The 23471-nt window shown below is 36.9% G+C and overlaps 1 protein-coding gene across 1 annotated transcript in view; it reads left to right on the forward strand.

Annotated features, from left to right (window-relative positions):
• Positions 1-23471, forward strand: part of PLPP4 (phospholipid phosphatase 4) — a 43162-nt gene that overhangs the window by 13328 nt on the left and 6363 nt on the right. The window contains exons 2-5 of the mRNA XM_026050787.1: positions 2906-3014; positions 7126-7216; positions 10245-10308; positions 11816-11940. Of these exons, the coding sequence (XP_025906572.1) occupies positions 2906-3014; positions 7126-7216; positions 10245-10308; positions 11816-11940 (389 nt within the window). The remainder of the gene's footprint in view (positions 1-2905; positions 3015-7125; positions 7217-10244; positions 10309-11815; positions 11941-23471) is intronic.

Below are 23471 nucleotides of genomic sequence, written 5' to 3' on the forward strand. Positions count from 1 at the left end.
SGAATTGGACTGGGAATACCAGCTTCATCCCATGGACTGTAACAGTACAGACCATCTTTTATTCTAGGGAAACTTCAGATACCCTCGTGATTAAAAAATTCCACGCAGTACAAGGATTCCCAYGAGGGGAAGATGGTCTAGCATGGCATGCCTTAGTTTCTGCTTATTTTTCTTGTTTAGTTTAAGCTGCTGTATGCCCTTCCTTAATACAGCTCTCTGTGTGTCTTCTGATCCTCAACGGTTTCTTTTGGGTGGGTACATAATCACATAGCGCCCCATCATCCAGGTTTGGGTGCCACTGGAAGCAATTGGAGATGCTGAGCATATTGACAAGAATGGTGAACTGCTCTGGGAGAGGATGTTTTGGCTCTGGAGGTGTTTGTACGTATGAGATTTCAAGTACCTATGTTTCAAAAATTACATTGGCAGACACATTCAAACTGGAAGCATGCCAAATGCTTTTTCTGGCYAGATTCCTTATTATTATGTTGGAAAAAAAATGTTTTTACTTTTTGCTTTGTTAATTATAGTGGATTAGTTTTGGCTCTTAGATGACTCTTGGAAATGGAAGTATTTCTGTAACATGATTTTTTTTTGTAACTGTCAAGATTATTGCGGGAAAAGCATTTGGAAATTGTGTCCATACAAATATTCATCACAAGCAGGAAACATTAAAAAAATTATAAACTGATACCTCAAACTCTTGATGAGAATGTAGTTAATTTGCAAATAGAAGCARGAGTTTAGCTCATTTGTAAAGCTCAGCTCATCTAATGAAAGAACAAAAGCAAAATGCACAAATAGTTTTGAATATGGCTCCCAATGGGACTTCAATGCACTTCAAGTCACTTGGGCAATTTTGAGAAGTTTGTGKCAAGCATATTCAATAATTATAGGATATGGAAAACAGCAATTACAGATCTATGAGAAACCCTGGGATAGAATTTAGCTCGCGGTGTGAAAAAGGCTCAATAGCCTGTTGCATTCACACAAGTGCAGCACAGAAAGTGGGACTTTTCAGGGAACAAATTACAAAACGTCTCAGAAGAGCTTAACCCTGGGAAGAGATGAAATAGGATCTTGCTTATAAATTATTGTGAAGAAATCAAATGACAGACTCTTTTACCCACTTAAATATTTGGGAAGTTGGCGTCACTGCCTTCCTAAAAGGGTGCTAGGTTACGGATGCTCTGCAGTGGTATTATGAGTTTTCTGGCATGTTTTCCTACTCTTTATACTATCTATATCTCCTCTTCCACTGCTTTTGGCGACAGCCAAAATGGAAATGAAGGTAATATAAGTTGAAGGTTCRTACATCCTTAGAAAATATTGTTTTTATTTAGGATGGGTTTTGTAGGCATTAATGTTGGGATGTCCTAAGCAACCCGGGCTACTGCTTGCCTTGCTTGAAAACCAGTTGAAAGGCTATCACCAAAGCATGGAAGTTCACGAAAGTCATCTTATGTGTTAAAAACTCATTATCACACAGGTGTGTTAAAGTCTTTTCTGTTAAATGTTAAGAATGCCAGACAAATATGTAAACATGCAAGAAAAAATAAAACAAAAGTGAAAAGAAAAAAKACAAAAAGCTCATGCCAACTTTTCCTGAGCCAATATGAAGAAAGCTTTCTAAGCAGCCCACCTGCAGCCATGGATGTTAATGAAGGTTTTTCAGCAGTGAGCTTGTATTTTCAGCGATGATGGCAAATTTCTAGAAACATTTCTCCTTAAGGACTACATCTATTACTTTTAAACTACACCTTTTAAACAATTTTGTGCTGATTTATGAATAGTAATAGACTGTACTCTTGGATAAGACAAAGGAGCATAAATCACTAAGTGTCAGACGCTTAGAAACCAGTATGTCCTCATGACTGTTTAATAGAGTACATCGGGAATTGCCTTCAAGCTAGTAAAAACTCGTATCCAGTTGCCCATTGGTTAAAAAAAAAAAAAAGAGAAAAAAAGAAAAAAAGAAAAAAAAGGAAAATGAGAATTGCTCACAGTCTTGGCATGAAATTTTAATTGGCAGCTGGGCTCTTGCTGGGCAGAAAAGAGTGTAAGAGTGGGGTTTTTTTTCCCCCTTTTTGTTATAATCACTTTTAATTGCTTATTTTTCTGTATTTTTCACAATACAGCTTTGCTTTCTTCTACATCTGTTTTTTTTTTTCTCTTTCATTAGTGATCTTGAAATGACTATTATGCAGTTTCAACAGCTTTGTATGTGTATGTGTGTGAACATTATGTCCCAGCATAGTGTTGTAACAGTTTTCTTGGAAGACTTTCAGAATACCAGTGAGAGGAAGCAATGGACATGTAATCAGATTTAATAGAAAGTGAATACAAAATGTTATCATTCAATAAAATAATAATWATCACTTACTGGTAGCTTTGAAGTCTCCTTAGAAATTTACAAAGACAAAGAGTGTAGAATAATCTGAAAAATCAGAAATATGGTTTTAATTGGAATCAGATATCTGATATTTATTATAACACCATCTGTTAGCACATATTTTATATTTAAAAGACTTGCACTTTTGAAGTGTATCAGTACAGATAGTAAAATTTATTATTCAAAATTTGGAAACAAAGTTCTCTCTGTTGTCTGGAAATCTGTAATGACCATTAGTTCTCGAGRGTGAATTTTATAAATATTTTTTATAACGTGGGAGATAGAATTTTTAAAATCCTTTTTCTAAGAGTATATTTATGACGGTTGTATACTAAAAAGCAGTGGTGCAGGAAAACAGTGTATGAGGAAAATTAATGCAGMTGTGTCTGTTATTAACTTTGGAGAAGTTAAATCTGATGGATTTGTGTATGTGCTTTGTTGTGTTGGGTTTTTTTTTTGTTTGTTTTAATCAGTTTTTGGTTTGGAAAAAAAAACTTTAATTTTATTTTTTAGCTTTACAGAATTCTTGGATCCATTCCAGCGGGTTATCCAGCCAGAAGAGATCTGGCTTTATAAAAACCCTTTGGTGCAATCAGACAACATACCTACGCGTCTAATGTTTGTAAGTATTAGAATTTTGGTCATTTGATAGCTGCAGTTTTTCATTTAATAAACAGCAGAAGATTTTTCAATTGTTCCTTTTAGGGAACCTTTGTTTTATGTCAGACAACAGTCCTGAGGTCATGGTGAACTATTGAATCCATCATAGAGGTGCTTAGCTTTCTTCCAGCTTTCCCCAGCTCARTTCAAGTTGATATACAGACTGGCTGTCTCATAACCATGGATTTGATAACCTGTGGTAATAGGAATGATTGATGGTCATTTTAAAGCTCTACAGAAAGTAATAAGAGTGCAATAATTTAGACTGGTACAGAAGTATTAAGAATTTAGCATCTGTAGCTCAAGGTACTCAATCCAGTCTCTCAATCTTTGCAAAAGCTTCATCAGTCAAAGTGAAGGTTTTTCAGGAATGAATGGGGCAGATAAGGTCAGGTCTTGATACTATAACACCAGAGTGGGTTTCCAGCGTCTTCATGAAGCCGGGGTTTTGCTCTTGGGTGAAGAGATTGAATTCAGAATAACTGCAGATCAGCCTATGTAGTTTGTCTTCACTGTTTTGTTAAAGGTTCAAATCTTCAGGGCTGAAAGCCAGGGAGATTTTTAATTAAATGAGGAACAACATAAGGATATTTATAAGGCAACAATATATACCAACCTTTTAAGAGCATCTAAACTCTGCTTTTAATTTAGTCAGCATACTGTTTTTAATTGCACKAAGAGGAAACTCTGAGTGCTTATTCAGTCTGCATGGGTAAAAAATACTTACTTTTTCTGAAATTGAAGACAACTATTAGCAAAGAAAAATCCTTTTTTTTTTTTTCCTATGTATAAATCTGGGTTTAATTTGCCTGTATTTCCTAATCTGAGATGTATTTTGCTGTGTGGGTTGTCTGATCAATGCTTCTAGCCGATGAGTTCACTAACCAGCAGTGAATCACTACRAAGCAGTTTGCTGCAATGGTGGAACTGTTTTTAAAACAGGTAGGGAAGATTGCAAGGGATAACTCACTAGTCCTTCCTCTGCACTCGAAGCAATATTCACTGGGAAGCACAAATCGGAGATGTAAATATAGCACGTTTCACGTTATACACTTCCCACAGAGCAAGTTCTCAGTGTGCGTTACGGCAGATGGCTCCGAGTCAGTAACTTTGTGCAATCTGCGTTTTCTTTTTGGCTCAGAACACAGCATTTCAGTAACCCAGCAAGCAGGTTCTTAAATTAAGAAMCACAGAAAACTTGTAAATGATTTGTTTATATTTCTTTAATTGAATTAAAAGAAAAAGTCCAACCTAAGCGCTGATCACTACATTTCATCATCTAAAGAATTACTTGCAACTAGCACTTTACTCCAGTGTTAAAATATATGGCTGTGGCTTACCAAAAAGGTGTCTCTGGGAATTTATTTATGACCTGCTGGATTTATTTATACTGAGTATTCCAGCATCTGATCCAAATTAGACAAAATTGAGGTATATGTGAGTAATAAGCAAGCCATGAGGACTGGAAAAAYTCTAGCCTCGTTCCACCTCTGTAGCAGCAGATATTCCTCATTTTGGGAAGTACAGGGAACTGTCAGCTTCTCTTGAACACATGCTGCTTTGTGGGAATCCTTGTCCCAGAAAATACTCAGGCATATGGAATAAACAGCTTATGCTTTCTTTACACCAGTCCAATTATTTGACAGTGTCTGTGCAACATAGATATTGGAGGTAAGAAATAACGTTCAAATGGTGGACTGTCTTCTGGGGGGAATTTTTGTGTGTACTCATCACCCCGTGGTTTCCCCAATGGGGTAAAGAGTGTGTCAACTGCTATGGGCACATAGCATATATTATAATTTCAGCCTGATTCTTTCTTGCACACTACTGTGAGGACAGCTCAGAGGAAAGGCAGAACCCAACTTTAAGCTATTAAAAAATATGGGCAGATTCTGAAGTAACACAGAATTATTATGGGGACACAGTATTAAGAATTTCAATACTGACTTTCAGTATTATTCTCCATACAAATTATATCATGTTTGGAAATAGATTTTGCCAAAGTAGATGGAGAGGAGAGAAGGTGCTTCTCTGTGGGGTGTGTGTAACTTCAGTGCATCTCTGGCTTTCCAGGATTAATAATGGATGAGAGACACTTCTGTCACCAAAATAAGGCAGAAAAGTAAAACGTTGTTGGGATGAATCTGAGGATAGTGCAGACAAATCTGTTACGCATGTGAGCTGTTCAAAATCCTTTTCAAAAGAAGAAAGTCTTTTACAAGTCAGATTTGCTTTATATGTGCATTTTATTACAAAATAAAAACAAAAACCCCACACACCTTCTAGCTAGAGCTTTGCAGTATGGAATAGCAATAAACATACGGCAGACGTGCTTGTGGAATATGACAATATCTGCAGTTTTATCAGATTTCTGAAGACTAATTGTGGAGCATTTTGACAAAAGTTGCCACCAGAATTCTATTCCTGAGATTTTTTGCTGCTTCTGCTTACTTGAAAAATTTCGAACTCCATTAAACCACCTCTATAAGACAGTCAGCCTGGCTGTATTTCTTAACGTTCTTCAGGAATGGAATGCAAATATCTTTCTTTCCTGGCAGCAATCGTTTCTTTTTAGAATGATAATAATAATTCTAGGTTTGCTTTAACCGTTCTTTACTGTCTTAGTCTATAAAAGCAGAAATTAAACTGTTGCTGAGRACAGAGAAATGAAAAATGAAATGAAAGTACTGCAGAAATGAAAGTACTTGTATGTGCTATGTACTATAGACAACTATAGACAGTTGTCTCCMATCCCAAACACTTGTATATAAAGACCTAATCTTCTGAAGCTCTTTCTAAAGTTAGCTCAAGGCGTCAAGTGGCAGCTGAAAAGATAAAGTAAAATAAATAACTTTCCAAAATGTCAGGAAGTTGGGCTGGGATCTGCTCTGTTGAATGGGTCCTGTTGAGAGCACAGCCTGTTTGGGCTGCCTTCTGGAGCACTGCTTAGCGTGAGAAAATGTAGAAAATCCCTTGGATGATAACTTTTGTGTCTCAGTCATACATGATCAATTTTGTATCRATCATACATCAATAGTACATCATAAATCAATACATTTCTGATTACTTGCTTCCTTAGCTTGTGAATTRACCTGTGGTCCCCTGGCTTATGGCAGCTGGGAGACAACAGATAGATTTGTGCTAAAATAGCACTGAGAGCATAGTTAAAAATATGTATATTTGTTCTTTGGGTTTTTTTGGTCAAAAATTTATACAGGGAAAGGGGAAAAAAAAGAAAAAAGAAAAAAAATGAAATAGGAACTTGGTCGTTTCTTTGTGTAGTCTCTCTTGCATATATTTCCAGTTCTCTTCCAAGGTGGTGTGTTGCTTTTTGACAGTCTTACGTAGAGATCCTAATTCACCATGATTTTCATTCAAGATAGTTCCATATAAAAGACTGTAGTAATTGATGGCTTTATGTATTGGGGACTGATATGACTTCCTTTTCATGACTGAATGAAATCTTATTCTTTGAGTGATCAAATTGATTTTCCTGAGGATAGGAAGATATATTTGGTGCAAGGAAGGTATATTTGACTGGAAAAGTAAGTTTTCAGCATTTTTTTTTTTTTTGTGATACTTGGCTTACAAAGAAAGGGCTTTATCCAATACTGTCCATGTGAAATTTCACAAAATGAGTAGAATTATCCTTATTATCAGAACTTGCAAACGAGTGTTGAATATCGTGCTGTAACTGTTCTCTGCCTCTTTGGTGAGAMAGARAAAGAAAAAAAGGGATAAATGCTGCTAGAAAACTTTGTAAAGAAGAATAGGCAATAAGTGATTCAGGTTATTTATAAACTATTGCTTTTTTTTTATTTTTGAGGCTGACATTTTAGATGCAGCTCCAGGCAATTACAAATCAATTATAGGCCACAATTATATTACAAATTCTAACGTATTCACTGCCCTGTAGTTGCAAATACAAATCATCTCAGTCTGCTTGAGGTCAAGTGTTTGATAAAGATCGTCCAGCCTTCTAGTTTAAATGGAGCTAACTGGAACTAATTATTAATCAGTTGGATTGAAAAGGAATTGATGCACTCACATGAAATTTTTTTTCTTTCTTACAGGCAATTTCATTCCTTACACCACTAGCAGTCATCTTTGTGGTGAAAATAATCCGTCGAACAGACAAGACTGAAATTAAAGAGGCTTTCTTAGGTAATATATGACATATTTTTAGATGGAAAAAGTGTTACAATTGTTAGATTTAAGCTTTTGACTAAGCCTTGAGCAAAACTTTTCCTTTATAGTTCAGTAAGTTTCAGTGCAGCTAATAATTTAACCCTGTCTCACTAAGCCTTTCTTTTTGTATATGGTTGTAAATGTGCAAATTAGGTACCTTGATTCCACAATCTAGCTAGCAAGGACCAGAATTTGCTTAGCGAAGTGAAGACCAGTTGAGGTGGACTGTCCAGACARGTACTATTGGGTCAAGCGAGTCTATTACTTGCCTAAATTTACAGTGCAAGTCTTCTGACTTCTGAATTGGATAGGGGAGCCCTGCTCTCCTTGCTTAGGAAATTATTTCCTATCATTCTTCTATCAGCATTTCTGGAGTCCAAAATGGATTGAAGTACTTTTATTAACAAAGAGAACTTTCAAGCCTTAGAATTTCAATTGCTTTTTGGCAGAGTATTTGAAATGCTCAGCTCCAGGAATTTTCTGTTTTGCTGTCTAAATTTGCAGTTGAATTTATTGGTCCTCAGATTGTAAGATCAAAGTGATAGTCAACTTTGCCGTAGGTATATTGGATATAAATGTCACAGCATCTCTGCCTTTTATTATTAATATTTTTAAGGCAAGGAGTTCTTATTTTTTTTTTTCTCCAACTGCTCTAACACCAGTGTGAAAAATTGCTGGATTTGATTTGGTTGCTGCTAGTCATTTGTAGAAAATTCTGGGGTTTCTCTGAGTAATCTTATATTGACACGTCTATTCAGTATACATTACCTGGATTAATAAAATGCATACAGTCACAGTGCCGTAACAACATAACACTTTATGTTGTTACAGGAGGAAAGGAGTTGGATTAATTTTTCCCATCACTTGTTATCATCTTCTTGTTCTAAAAAGCTGTTCATGGTTACTGCTGGTTTTGTCTTCTGGTTGGTTCCTTCAACAATATCCAGGAAGAAAAGTTATTTTCAGGTCTYTGCCAGGCCTCTCCACTTTCTCCCACTCAAACTTTAAGGAAACCCAGCTTTGATGTTCTGTTCTGCAWAGTATCCCTGGACTTCACTTGTTCAATATATGCATAAGTGTAAAACTTCTCATAACTCAATGCTGTTCAAGTATACTATTCATTAATCTGATTTGCTATGTTAGTGTGTCTTTTGATATGAAGTTGATGTGAAAATTCATCAACTGTGATGAAACTTTCCTAATTTATTCTGCGGTCTGGCACATAACTTGTAATGAATAAACAGGAGGTCCTCTAAAAGATTAATTTGTTTGCAGGTTTTTTATCATAGATATAAGGGATCTAAAATAAGAAGGTGTTGAAAATACTATGTCTGTGTTGCTCCTTATATAGCCACTAATTTAAAGAAGGTGATTCACTGTGTCTRGGGTAAGAAGTTACCTTCTTAACGTGAGTGTCCTGAATCCTTCCTCTGGAAGTGCCTCCCTGTCTCTGTTATGTGCCTTGGGGTGGGAAGTGTGAATCTTCCCTAAAGTAATTGTGTTGATTAAGGCCTTACATTCATGCTGACATTTGATGCTTGGACCTTTGAATAGAATGTGCTGCATAAGTCAAAACACGGCTGAGTGAGACCTGCAGTGAGCAATCAAGATAAAGCTTGATGAAGAGCAAACCTTGCAACACATTTCAGCACGTTTCTTAAAGAGAATGTTGTGCTGTGACATTTATGGTCTTATGCATTTTATCTTATAAAAAATTTCTGTTCCGTCATGGCATGCAATCACCAAAAGTAACTGAGAAAAAACAGTTGAGAGGAGAAAGAGCAGGCACATGACTGCTCACTGTGAACAGAGGTGTTGAAAGTGGAATACTTTACTTTTTTGAAGAATATTAATGTCCCTAGGATTGATTTGTTCCTTTATTCTTGCTGGCAGCTATTATAAAATCTGAGAAAAACCTTGGTTTTGCTTCGGTGTWGGATCTTCTTCTTTAACTTAAAAATATATCCTGTGACACACACATCCTTTTTTATGATCTATAATATCCTCAGGCAAAATTTTATGGAGACAGGATAAGCGCTCCCGAAGCACAGCGATGGGGCAGCAGTCCAACGGTTCAATGAGAAAATAGGCAATGTAGCTGTCATAATCCAAAGATATCATACTGAAACTGTTCTGCTGGAAATCAGAGATTTGCCCTTTTTTTTTTTTTTTTTCCATTAAGAAATAAAATGTAGGAGTTCTTGCATTGTTTTAGGGAACTCCAACCTGGATTGAAACATTAAATCAATTTCAATATAAAAGCAATATATGGATCTGAATTCTACTGAATCAAGGCAGAAATCTTCACAGTCACAGGAGAAAGGACTTGGTATCTAAATTATAAAGGTGATAGTCATACCCAGGATGGTAAGATGAAAATGAAATAATTTCTATTTATTTCTCCAATGTTATTTTGAAGGTTGGTCAACGTCTTGAGAGACAGTAGGGGGAAATGTCAAGATTTTTAGTCAAAACTTCTATGTCCTTTTTAAAATAGAATTTAAAAAAACTAATTCTAATTTCAGCTTAAGAGCAGTTCTTCTGTTTGAAATTGGACAGTTTAACCGAGTGTGTACATATATACCCATGTGTATCCTACATATGTCTATACAAGAATTCTCCTTGTCCCAAAGACTGTAAGACTTTTATGTTGTAAACTGCAAAGCTGATAAGCACACAACTCGATTCAGTAATGCTTTCTGCCTTTGGATTATTTATGTCTCTGTAAGCGATATGACAAAAAAGCCCATTTTGCGTAAGGAAATAAGATTTCTCAAGAGKAAAAGCAGAACAAGATTGGTTGTGTGGTTGTGAGACTGCTTTGGGGCTTGCCCTTAGTCAGAGTAATAAAAAAAACAATAGGCTGCAAAAATCTTTTGTTGTACTGAAAGATTCATTTTCAGTTCAGTAAAAGTTCCAGCCTGCAAATCAAATGCGGTAATGCTACAATTTAGAACTTGGTAATTTGGTTATTATTGTTCTGTTTGTTCATTCTGTTTTGTAGCTGTCTCCCTGGCGCTAGCTCTGAAYGGAGTCTGCACAAATACTATCAAACTAATAGTGGGAAGGTAAGTCTTGTTAACTGTTAAAGAAATGTAGGTGACACAGTTGACAATTACAGTGGTTTTTAATAGAGCGATTTTTAAAAAAAAAACAACAAAAACAACAACAACAACAAAAACACTGCTCCAAAACACATGGGACTAGCAGGGACCCCTGTAATGCAGCAGACCCCTGTCTCTGCTTCAGATATTGCACAACTTTATTATGTGACATCTGATTGCAGCAGGAATCTGTTCCCTGGCATTCTGYTATTTGTTTGACTGGCTGGTTGGCAGCCCAGGCAAACAAGAGGAGCTCGAAGGGGAAGGTGTGAATTGAAACTGGCTCCTTTCCTCAGCAGCACCAGAGGGAATCATCACAGAGCGTGGGCATTCCTGTGCCAATTGCCACTACACTGATGAAAGAGGAATCAATTCAGTCTTTATTTGACAAAGTGTCTGCCTTTAGTGAAGTATATTGCTGAATATGGTATTTCCAGGTAACATCAAGGTCTGTGGCAAGACAAACTTCGGAGCTAAACATTGAGAGTGCTGCTAGGTATTTTTATGGAAGCATAAATTTGAACAAAGGGTCTGACAAAATGCTAGCAAGTAGAGTTTTCTGGAAAAATAATTATTTTAAGAATTTGCGGGATTCTTTGTTTTAAATCCATATTTTGAATTGCTGTAATTTCACCTGAGAAGGATATAAGTGGCTTGAATCCATACATCATTTAGCTGGGTCATACACACATTTTTGGGGGGGTTCACGTGCTCTGCAGCAATTTTTGCTTGTTTTTGGGTGTTCTCTGCCACAGTACTGCTCCCCTGACAGTTGTATTACTTGGCAGTTATATTTTTAAGTGGTTTTGAAATATAACTAAGGATGTTTGCATCGTCTTTCGTGTGCAGAAGTGAACTCATTCCTCCTGCAGCCCAAAGCAACTGGTGTGACCCCACTCAGACCTACATGTTTGCATTAAAATCAAAACAGGGTCAAAAACAACTGAGAGTCTTGTTCGATGCAGTTAAAGAATCAGCTTCAAGACTGGGATGACAGTTTAGTAGGCTTTTTGAAACCAATATCTTAGTTTGGTTTATTGCRTTTATTTTCAACCCAAATAAAATGTGGGTTTATTTTCAACTGGGTTTGTCAGCAAGGTCTGTGCTATGTTGTGGGGCAATCACACTAATTTGGTCCATAGCTGGAAGTACTGTGCTTGAATAACCCTGCAGATTTGTTATCAGTACTAAGCTCCTGTGTGTTCCTTGGAATTAAACACCCTGTGAGGAGAGTTTGGCTCCAGCTTYCCTTAGTGCTATATGGGAAGTTTTCCCAAGAGAGGCAGCCCACTAAAAAGAGTCTCACTTGAATTGATTATTGAAGGCAAGCAAAGCATTATATTTACTGGTGTGTTGTGTAAGTAGGAGGGAATGAAATGTCTTTGTAATAGGTAATAAATATAATAATCACTTTGAGGTTTATTTGTTAATACAGCTTTTGTATTTTTAATATCCATGGTGTTTTTTGTAGACCGCGTCCCGATTTCTTTTACCGCTGCTTTCCAGATGGAGTAATGAACTCTGAAATGCACTGCACAGGTGATCCAGATCTGGTGTCTGAAGGCAGAAAAAGCTTTCCAAGTATCCATTCTTCCTGTGAGTTTATTGCTTGTCTAAAACTGCCTTATGTAAAGCTTTTAAAGCTTTGGTAATCTGTGTTTCAAAAGGGAAGTTCTTATTTATCTACTTGTGTGTGTGTGTTAGATCATGAACCTGATTTTTGCTGGTGGGGTCTGTGCTTCTGTATTAGGTCACTAACTGCCAAAAGTTTTCTCCTAGAAATAAAGTTCCATGACTTTTCCATGACTTTTCTTTATCTCGAGAATCACCTGTCTCTGCTGACGGCCATGGCAGGACTGTCAGTTGAGTGAAGAACTACTCAGGATTAAAGAAAACAGCATGGTTCCCATGGATTAAATGGTTCCTAGTAATGGAGACCTCTATATGCAAATTCTGTCCATAATGCAGATATTTATATTCCAATAAACTATGTCAGAACACGTCATACTATATGTCTGACTTTACAATAGTTTTGATAAGATCTAGTTTTTATTATCTTTGAAGCACCAAATCTGCTGAATTACTGCTCAAGTCACAAATACAGTTTAGCTAATTTTAATTAAATTTTTCTTCATGGGAAGATGTATGTTTGGAGATGGAACATGCAAAAATATCATACAGAGGTATTAACAGAACAAGTGGGGAGGTGTGAGTGACACAATGCGTTTCACTGTTTGAAAGAAATAGTAATAGGTTTTATTGGTAGGGACAACGACTTCATGAGATTCTGTGGCAATGTCACATTTACTGCATGGGGGTTCGCATGGAATTATGRACAACCAAGGACACCCTCCTGTTGAGTTGCAAGGTTCAGATTGAACCCCCTTGCTTTCCAAACTCCTTCTGAGAGGAGTCTGGGTGCAACTGGATCCAATCATAGTCCTTTCTGCTCCTAAGACAGCACAGCCAACACTGAGAAGAGTTTGGCCCCATCCTCTTGATATCCTCCCTTCAGATATTGATATATATTGATCAGATCCACCCCAAGTCTTCTCTTCTGCAGACTGAACAATCTCAGCTCCTTCAGCCTTTATGGAGATCAAAAAGACAGTATGTTCTTCCTTCTGCATATGTCTTTTATATATCATATTGCGGAGWCCATGTAGACAGCATACCTAGAGATGCATGGTGACATCCTAAATAATACCTGATGGTATGTAGAGGTTCATTCAGGGTTCGTTCTAATAGTACTTTGCAAGTTTGCTCTCCAGTCACAACTATGTGTATCTTAGAGATGTCCCCTGAGATGGTGGAGATAAACTAAATGAAATCTGGAAGTGATGACTGGAATAAGGAGMGAGAAAAGTGGGCTACAAAAGCTTGTGCTTTCAGTTATGATAACAGAATAACTGAGTTTCTCTTGCCTTATTGCCAAAACTAGTTGAACTTACTGAGCAAAGGTTTGCTTATATTTGCATGTTATTTTTCAGAGTAATGGGTTAAACAGAGGAAAATAGACCTGAGGATGGGAGTCAAAAGTTCTGTCTGCAGCTACAGATGAGTCTTGTGTTCCTCCTGCTTCTGGATATGATGATTGTGAACTGTAGTGGTGGACAGTTAAGGGGAGCATAGCATATAGTGACCTCAGTGTGGGACTTCTGCTGCCTTAGCCTACCTTCTCTTTTACATTTTTTGACTGTTTATTCATAAATGCTGAAGAATATGTTTTGGGGAGTATCAAACTGCTAAAGGGCTGTTCAAAGCCATAGAGAAAAAGTGCATGTCTAGAGTCTTATTTCAGATCTCAGCTCAGCAAGCAGYAGGCCATTTCAATGTAAATACTGCYTTGTGATAGCTGTAAAATGCACAGTGTTTTATTCTGAGCTGCTTGCCATGTAAATGATTTCTGAATGGATTACCTCCTGAAGCATTCTTAGGAAGAAGCAACAGCTCAGCAATGGAGACTTGCTTCAAATATTTGTTTAGTCAAACATGTTGTTTATTTAAAAAAAAAAATCCTAGACAGCCAGACATTTTAGAATATATGTGGAAGAAATGCTAAATTCTTGACACTCTTTGATGTATTGGAGGAAATGATTATCTCATCATGAATAACTGTTCTTAAACTCATATTCTGCTTGGAAATATGTGCCAGCAGATTGCAGTTCTGAGTTTGCAAACTCGGATTTACTTAGTGACTGTTTCTGAATGTTTTATTTATGAATTGGTGTGCAATATTTGCTATTTAAACTTTATTTTTTAGCTTAGAGATCACTCTCATAGATTTCAGAAGTTGCAGGAAGCTACTTTGCCTTTGWGCTAAATAAAAAAGGAATCCCTTGGTGAGAGGTAATTTTGAGCTTCTTGGAGCATGTACTTTTTTATATCTTTTTAAAATCAGTAGTCAGAGGCAGATCAAGCCCATAATTGTCATGAATTTCCACACATGCAGCTCGAAATTGGTAAGGTTGTGAATAATGGTTTGCTAATCTGGTTTGTACCGGCTTATAATTTGAGTCACAGTTTTACAGAATCAGTAAAGATGGAAGGGGCCTCTGGAGACTGGTCCAACTGCCCTGCTTTGAGCAGGAGGAGCAGGAGCAGCTTGCTGAGGACCATGTCCAGTTGGATTTTGGATATCTCTGAGGATGGAGATTCCCTAGCTTTGTGCTTTTCCAGTAGCTGATGAACTTCACAGTGAAATGTTTTGTTTTGTTTTTCTTATGTTTGAATAGAATTTGCAGTATTTCAGTTTGGGGCACTGCCTCACATGCTTTCACTGGATAGCACTGAGAAGAGCCTGGCCTTGTCTTTCCTTCTGCCTCCCATCAGGTATTTATACACTTCAGTGACTCTCCTAAGCCTTCTTTTCTTGATGCTAGACAATCCCAGCTCTTTCTGACCCATCACTGGACTTGCTCCAGTGTGTCCTTGTCTCTTGTAGTGGGATGTCCACCACTGAACCCAGCACTTCAGGGGTGGCCTCACCAGGATCACCTCCCCTGACCTCGCAGCCTTTGTCTAATGCAGCACGGGTTGCTTCTGTCCTCCTTGGCTGCAAGGACTCATTCCTGGCTCACCTTCAGTCTGTTGTCCACCACAGCAAGAGCCTTTTCTGCAAAGCTGCTTTCCAACTGGTCAGCCCCAGGGTAGACTGGTGAATGGGGCCATTCTTCTCCAGACTGTGTGTGTCCTCTGTGTGACTTCTGCTGACCACTGATCTCAAACAGAAAGGTGCAGATGGATCATAAAACTTTGTAACCTCAAGACAAACTTGATAAAAATTGGCTGAATAATAGAGTCACTGAGGACATAATTAAACTTGGAATTTCATGTTAGATCTGGATAGATTTATGTTAATAAATTCGATTAAAAATATTACTTTCTGTATGAAAAGTGCTGTACGAGCGATAACATGAGTGAAATGAGCTTATGCATTTTTCCTATAAAGTATTTCTGTGATTTTATTTTTGTGACAGGGATGTTAACACAAGTTAATTTGAAAAGATGACTTCTAACTATTTTTTTCTTTAAGTAGAAATCTTTATAGATTCCAGAGACTCTTTTTTTTCCTCAAGGAAAAATTAAAGTTTGAAGAAACTAGTTATTAGTAACATTTCCATTTGTTTTGAACTGCTTCCAACCGGATTGTTAGCCCTGTTATAGATGTGCTCTTTTTCTTTGTATTGCATTGGTTGAAAAAGAGCTGTGGCACTTACCGTTGAAAAATTCACTGAAAAAAATCAGCAAATTTCATCAGAAAACTGAGACGAATCATGTAAACATCTATTTGCTTTTGTAGGAGTAATAACAATGGTTGTCATTTGTTTCTCAATTACTTTCTACTTTGATGAATGAAGCACTCAATAATGGCCCTATAAAAATGGAAAAAGAAAATGATTTTATCTCTCTTTCAAAATGTAGCATACACTTGCCTCGCAGTACTCAAACATGATGGCAAGCCATATATAAATAGTTCTTTCTAGATCTTGGGTGACTCACTTTATATAGGAAGCTTATGCTTTATTTAAAAAATAAGATAATTTATATAAAAACTTTCAGTGTATATTTTGATAATATGCACTTTTCATACAGGAATTCTCCACAAAGTCATATGTCACTACCCATACCCAAAGTTTGCTGTGGCCAGATTTTTTTTTTAAAGATTATTGTTTCAGGTTCTAGCAGTGTGAGGAGTTGATTTTTCACAGTATAATTTTTCAGGATGAACATTTGTAGATACAAATCTATCATAAACTGAGGTTAATGTCTATTTCAAGGAGGAAATCATTGCTAAGGAGGGCCAGAATCATTGCTAAAACTGAGTTATCTGTTTAGTTATGCTGTTATAACAGCAGTGCCACTAAAAAAGGAAATACAAACAGCAATAAGAAAACAAATACGTTTCTACTGCCRTAACAAATGTAGTTACATCTTCAGGCCAGTCCTGAACAGTAATTTCCTACTTTTAAGTAGCCAGATTCTGTTACGAATGACAGCAGTAATTGCTCATGCCTCGTACGAGCTTAGGGTTGCGTGAGGAAAAATTCTGCTKCAGAGATCCACCAGTGCTATCTGCAAATGAGAATACGGAGAGGAATCCCAGCTGCCTGTTTCTCCCTGCATTCCCGTCTTTTCCTCTATGAGGAAATTGACTCCCATATGCTGTAAATATAAGCAGTACCTTTCACTTCAACTCTGATATCTTCCCAGAAGCAGAGGTCCTGTGGTGATAGGRAGAAATGAATATTCCTGTCATTGCATTTGACAAGTGACATTGAATACAGGTGGCGGGAGGAAAGCTGACCATGCTCATCACCCTCATCCCTGCAGAGCATCCCTTCTTGTGCACGAGTGGCAATAAACTCTGTTTTGGAACAGTGCTCAGGACATAATTCTCCTATCCAGAAATTTCTGCTCCCATTTTTTCTAGGAAAAAAAAATAGATAATTTCCACAAGCTATTAAAAATTGAGTATATTAAATCATCCAGATGCCAATTTATTATGGTGTAAATTATAGTGGTAAATGAGGTGGCTATTAACTTGCCTACTTTCTATATGGAAATATATAGCAGTGCAGGGATGCTATTTGTCATTGCCACTGCTAACCGCTTATCTGTCTGACGATACAGGGAGTCAGAAAGCCTGAGAATGTTTTGAAATTGGATGACTCTCAACTTAGGTCTGAAAATAGAAGAGGCTGGTACATCAGCTCCTGACCGCCTTTAGGAGAGAAACAGAAAAAAAGTCTTCTTATAAAATAAATAAAACAAGAAACCTCACCATAACACTGTTGTGTCCAAAAATGCCAAATACTGAGATTCTGTGAAATTCCCATTGTGGCTTAGTGCCAGCAGCCTGCTCTGAAGTACAGTTGATATGTTTTTGTATACCTTTTTTCTGGAAGAACAAACCACATATAGAGGTATTATTAAAGGTAGAGATAGAGATATATATGTGCAATGTGGAGTGTTCAAAAAGGCCAGTTAAGCTCAGCAGTTCACTTAGGCAGCACAAGAGAGGAAAGAGGAACTGAACTACTGCATCGTATATGAGGAGACAAATCACAGGATGGTAGAGATTGGAAGGGACCTCTAGAGATCATCTAGTCCAACCCCTGCAAAAAGCTGAAGCCAAACCATGGCTTGTTTGCRTGCTCATTGTTTCATTGTATTAGAATCTGCTTTTTCTGCATGGGCTAATTTCAACTTCACATCAAAGTCTGAACACAGGAAGGATATTTCTTCATTCTCCTCTTTGAAGAAGAAAATAAGGAGTCTTGGACCTGGTCAGAGCTTCCGTTCTGATAACTAGAAGCTGATATAATTTGTGAGACATCTGTGTGACAATCTSGTCAGGTATGATCTTTATTTTAGGATGGAGGAAATTTCTAAATCTCTTTGGATTGAATGTGGGGCTTTCAATGGCAGCATTTTTATTCTGATCAGCAGGGCACTGTTGAAGATGATAGTACTCTTTCTTTGCTGTGTGGTTCACGTGGTCTTGGAGCTCATAGACTAGATTCTCTTTGGATAACATTAAACCAAAATGTGTATTGGGCTGGTTGGCCTAGGCTAGAGTTATTTGGAAGTAAAATGTGTAATACTGTTTCCATAGGATTGGTAAACTATCCGCAGAGTGGTCTGATATGGGATATTTGCATGAGTTTGGATGTGTGTTTTCAGTTCTTCTGCTAGARCTAGTTATGACCAGTCTCTAAAAGACAGCGGATGTCTCAGTRCTAAACATCATGAGGGATGGAACTGACTGACAGAAAAATATATTTTTGTAATGTAAATAACCCTGAGTCCACCTAAAAATATTTTAGTAAAACAAGAATGTCAAATGCAGTTTTATCATAAGTAAAAGAAATAATAAATCCTTCAGAATTGAATCCTTAAATTTACATACTAGGCACCTTTCTTATAGAGATGTCCAACTGATTTATCAGATTTTAGAAATCTTGGTCGTAAAGATTTCTAAATTCATCGATTTAGCTTTGATCAAAACAAGAGAGTATTAAAAATCTCTGGAGATAAAGGGTATGAAGTAAGTGTAGGAAACCAAGCATGTCATTTATTCCAAAAAAAAAAAGAGAAAAGTACAGAGCATCTGCAAAAATCCTCATTGGGATTTTGTTATTACTGCCCGTTCTGTATAGAAAGCACCAGATATTTCAGATAAGTAAGTAGATGATAATTTTATTTCACTTATACTGAAGACTGAACAAATAATGAAGTCAGTGTTTTATCTAACAAAACCTATTAAAATATTCATGCAAAAATATTTTTAAAACTAACAATTCTGCTCTGTTGCAATCCACCTGATTTTCTGTATTTTACTGATAATTTTCTCTTCATCTTTTACTTTTTGCTCCTTTCAGTCTGAGCTTTTACTCAGTGCTTTTAGATCTCTGTGATGGGGGTTTCTGCATTCTGTTTGATCAACCAGAAACTTTGGAAAAATAATTGTACTGGAGTTTCTTATCAGGCTGGAAGGCAGCATAAGTTGGACTCATAGATTAAATTGTAATTATAGTATAGTATTTTTGAAGACAACTCCCCTCCTTCAGCCCCCTCCCCTGCTACACATACTTTTTATTTAATAATTTCTCAAGGCAGTCTGTGATTGATTTTATTGAAGGAGTTAGGAAAAGGAATTTGGAATGGTTGACCAGATACTTTTGGTATAAGAGAACTGCTGCAGACATTAGGGACTATGTGCAATGYGGGCAGGTGAAGCGTGTTCAGTGATTTAAATGTTATTAGGCTGTCTTACTCATCTCTGTCTCTTGGCTGTATTCCTTTGTTCCTTCCTTGAAAGACAGCATCCTTATCTGGAACATTCACAGAAGGACTCCATGATAGTCAAGGGAGCTCTAGGAGGCATAGTTCATCTGACCTGTTTTAAATGTCTCTTTTAGAGGGAGATAAATCACACCTTGGAAATGTCAAATTTCCCCATCCATTATAGTCTAGATGACTGGTTCACAAACTAATATCTACATTTGTTCAGATGTGACCCATTACTCTTGGCCAAACCCTGCTTATTTTGGCAGCAAGGATTTTCAAGATTGAACCTAAATTAGTTTTCTGTACAGTCCACTGCTTGGATTTTGGGAAGGGAGAGACCAAGCTGTTGCTTCTTCCCTTCTCTAAAACAGTTATATATTTCAGGCAGTCAGACTAAGAGTCTCCAATAAATCAATTTGTAATCTTGGACAGATGGAGACCATCATCCTAGTTTTCAAAATAYATAGTACTTTTCCTTCAACTAGCTAATTGCTTAATATTTTGTTTTCTGTTTTTTTTTTTCTCTACAATTAACAGTTCCACTGAAAGTGATAATGTTTGTCTTTGTATAATGGTAATGTATAGTGCATTACCACTGTATTACCCCTGAGGAGCTTCCTTCTCTGATGATATGGAAGCTGATTAAGTAATGCAAGCAAGACTTGCTTGATGAAGCTCTCATTGCATGAACGAAGGATTTGGTATGTCTTGCTGTGCCACTGATGAGAAAAGAGAAGACTGGAAAATATTATATCTTTGGACAGCTAGTGCTGCCTCCATTTTTCAATAAGTAATTGAATTTAGTTGCAGAAAGTAAATCTTTTTGCATTTTAAAAAACATTCATTTGTTTGAAAAATTAAAATGATCTGTGTGTTTCAGGGTGGAGAAATAGTTGTATTTCAATAGAATTGTTTGCTATCTTGAAACAAATATTGCTGCAGTGCATGCAATTATAGTTGGCTATCTAAATTTGAGCTGTTAATTATCTTTAGCTAGTAATTTCATGGAGGATAATCATATTTCCTTCAATATTTTAAGTAACAGATGAGCTACAAGCTACAGGTTTTTGGCTATAATTGCTGCTACTTTTCTATTTTCAAGATAAATCTTGTAATTAACAGCTGTATTGGAATGTCTCTGAAATATTTCATCCTCTTAAGGAAGAACCCAGGGAAATAAGGAATAGATTTCTTAGATATACAGGAAAATAGTTTCTCATATTTTTTTGTGTGTTTTTCAAATCAAACAGCAAGGATATACAGGAATATTTGTGTTTCTGTTGTACTCTGCCACTTTTTTGACATGTTTACTTCAATACTCAGTAGCAAGGACTATTTGAGTTCAGGAGAAGCTTGAGATTTTGTCTYTCACTCTGCTAGGAGTGGACCTGGTACCCTTACACATTGCCCACAGGAGTGCTCCATGGTGGCAAGCTTCTGCATGCTTTGATCCAGCTGAAGGATGAGGGCTTTGAATGTGAGCTCTGTGGGCAAAAGGCATGCAAATTTTCTTTTTCTCAGAAGGGCTTTGCCTTATGGCATTGCTCTAACGTTAAACAAAGGTACTTGYCTATTGGCTTTCAGTTCCTCCTGTGTGTAGATCTTTGCAGCTTACCTATGGAAATTTCAAAGGGCCTCCTAACATTTTCACTGTTTTTTTAACTACTCCTCTGTTTTTCTTCTACTTAATGATATCAATTGACACAAAAGTCTCATTTAGAGATTTTTTAGAACCACATCTGGGATTCATAGCTAGTGACTCTTCCTCCAAGTATCTTCATATTATTCCTCTGAAAAATGTGCTTTATTAGTACCAGAATGTGAGTTTGAATTGAATGGTGTGGTGCAGTGGAGGTCAGAGCAGAAGATCTGCTTGTCCCTTCTGGCTGCCAACTCTGAGCTTTTGGACAGTCCGTATCAGGCAGACAAAATAAGCAGCCTTACATGCAGGGACATCCCAGTATGCACTTTGAACTGGGACACCTCACAGTAGTGACTTTAACATGATCCCATGTGCAACTGGGATTTCAGTCTCCTCCTGCAAATGGGGATAGGGAATTCACTTGATATAAGGAGTTTCCCATCTAGCACCTACTGAGCTGAATAGACCAGAACCTGCAGGATGGTCTTTGAACAGTTTCTAGCCATATTCAAAACAAAATAAATTGGATACCTTTGACTTCAAGGTCTGTATAACCAGTAGATCTATGTCAACAAAAGTAAAGGAAAGATATGGAATAGGAGTAAAAATAGATATAAAAAAGGGGATTCATACTTATCACACACTCATGTCTATTCACAGCTGACTATATAGTTACCAAAAACATTATTTGGAGAGTGCATATTTTTCTTTAAAGATTCTTTGGTGATAATAGTTTGAAATAAAGCTATATAACTACAGCAGAATCAGTTTTAGATTTTGTTGTTCCTTTTAAGAAACCTGGAAATATCCACTATATACACTACAAATCTCAGAATCAGGAATTCCTTCAAAATCTAGAGAAAGATGCAAGATTTGCAAATGCAGTATCTTTGCTGGTACTAAAATAGTCCCATTGCCCCAAAGCGTTTTTGCTGCCAACAGAGACAGGAAATGGATATAAAGAATAAGGGAATAAAACAAATTTGCTTAATCTGTTTTCCTCAAATTTTAAGTCTTTCATTTCCTAGATGGAGATGATTTTCCTCTCAAAACAACTGTTACCATAAGACTCAAACTTACCCTTTTCATTCCAAAATTCCTTTCTATTCCTTTAATTTCTTAAGAACAAGTACAGACTCTATTTAAAGAGGACAATTCAGTGATTCCATATTCTGTATTTCAATAGGTACATTATCAAGTCCTTACAGAACATATGGCTTGTCAGAGGAGGATTTTCATGTGCTCACCAACTGAAAAAACAAAAAGCCCAGTTTCTTTACAGTGTGTGTTAGAATCATTCCTTTTTCTTCTTCCAACATTTAAAATCAAATATGTCTGTCTGGAATTTGCATGGGCATCTGTCTTTAGTTAGCACTGTTTTAAACTAAAGCAGACTAAATTTTCTCATTTGTTTGTGCCAGTATTTCCTAAAAGAGTTGGTCGGCATATCATGTTGCTCCTTGCCTTCCTTATACAATCAGATTATTAATTTCTGTTAAAATTTGTTCAAATATATTGCAATATAGTACTGCGATAAATGGATTCACTAAGTCTGGAATGTAAGTCTTACCTATAGGCCCAGATTTTTGGGAGTAAATTGATTTTCTTTATGTTATAGAATGACCACGTCTTTGAAGTATAGCTGTCAAGCCAAGTAGGAGCCTACACGGATTACAGGGCAGTTGAGTTGTTTCAGAGTATATAGTTATGTTTGTGAAGTGCACTGCTGCATCCCAGAGCTCTCAGCTGTTAATTCCATGTTTTTCTCGGCTGCTGGTTGTGCACACACTGTAAGCGTGGGGCGAAGAGSTCTGCTTTGGATGGGCTTGATCCATGCTGAGGAAAATCAATCTTGCAATATTGCAATGTAAAGCCACTCTGCAGAATATTAGTTTCATAGCCAAAAGCTAGAGCAGCATTATATTACTTTTCCAACYTGCATCAGGGATAAATCCCCTTGGAATAGTGCTTATGAGTCAGTCTTTTTTTCCTGAACTTCAGTTTCCAGGTATGCACCAACTATCTAAGGCAAAAGTTGTCTTCCTGCAAATATAGGTCCTGCTGAGCTCTCTATTTGAATTTCATGAGCACCTTCCCCTGGAAAAATGGTAGATTATGGAAAAAAATGTAAATTATGGAGAAATAATTCTTYCTTTTAATAACTTAAGGTTTGCTGCAAGGCTTGTGTAGCTATATCTGCTGCTGCTGTTGTCTACTGTACAGTTAAAGTAGTGGTGCTTTATCTGCAGGCTTCTGCCACCTGCCTCGAGGACAATATTGGAGCTGGTACTGGGGTTTATACAGTWGCCTTGATGGGATGAAACAGAAGTGAAGATAGAAGGCAAAATTCCTGAATTGAAATGTTGATTTGCTCATGTTCTTTGAAATCAAATATGTCTTGAASTTTTTCTTGTGATGTACATTGGCTTTCTCTGTACTGTTATGTCCATTTTGCTTTTAGCATGCCACACAGTAATTTATAACTGTTAGTCTATGGAATCCATCCAGTTACTTCTCTGTTTCACCATTTAAATAGCATGCATGTAAGTCTTATAAAAAACTCTACAAAGAAGATATTTACAAGGAAACATGACATTTTTAATAACCTCTATAGACAGTTATCAACAAGGCTAGAAACTATGAGTCTAAAAATTTACATAGCTACCAAGGTAAGATACACGTACTCACCAAG

This window comes from Nothoprocta perdicaria, unplaced genomic scaffold (assembly GCF_003342845.1).
Source record: "Nothoprocta perdicaria isolate Ctin4 unplaced genomic scaffold, notPer1 scaffold_7, whole genome shotgun sequence".
Lineage (NCBI taxonomy): Eukaryota > Metazoa > Chordata > Aves > Tinamiformes > Tinamidae > Nothoprocta > Nothoprocta perdicaria.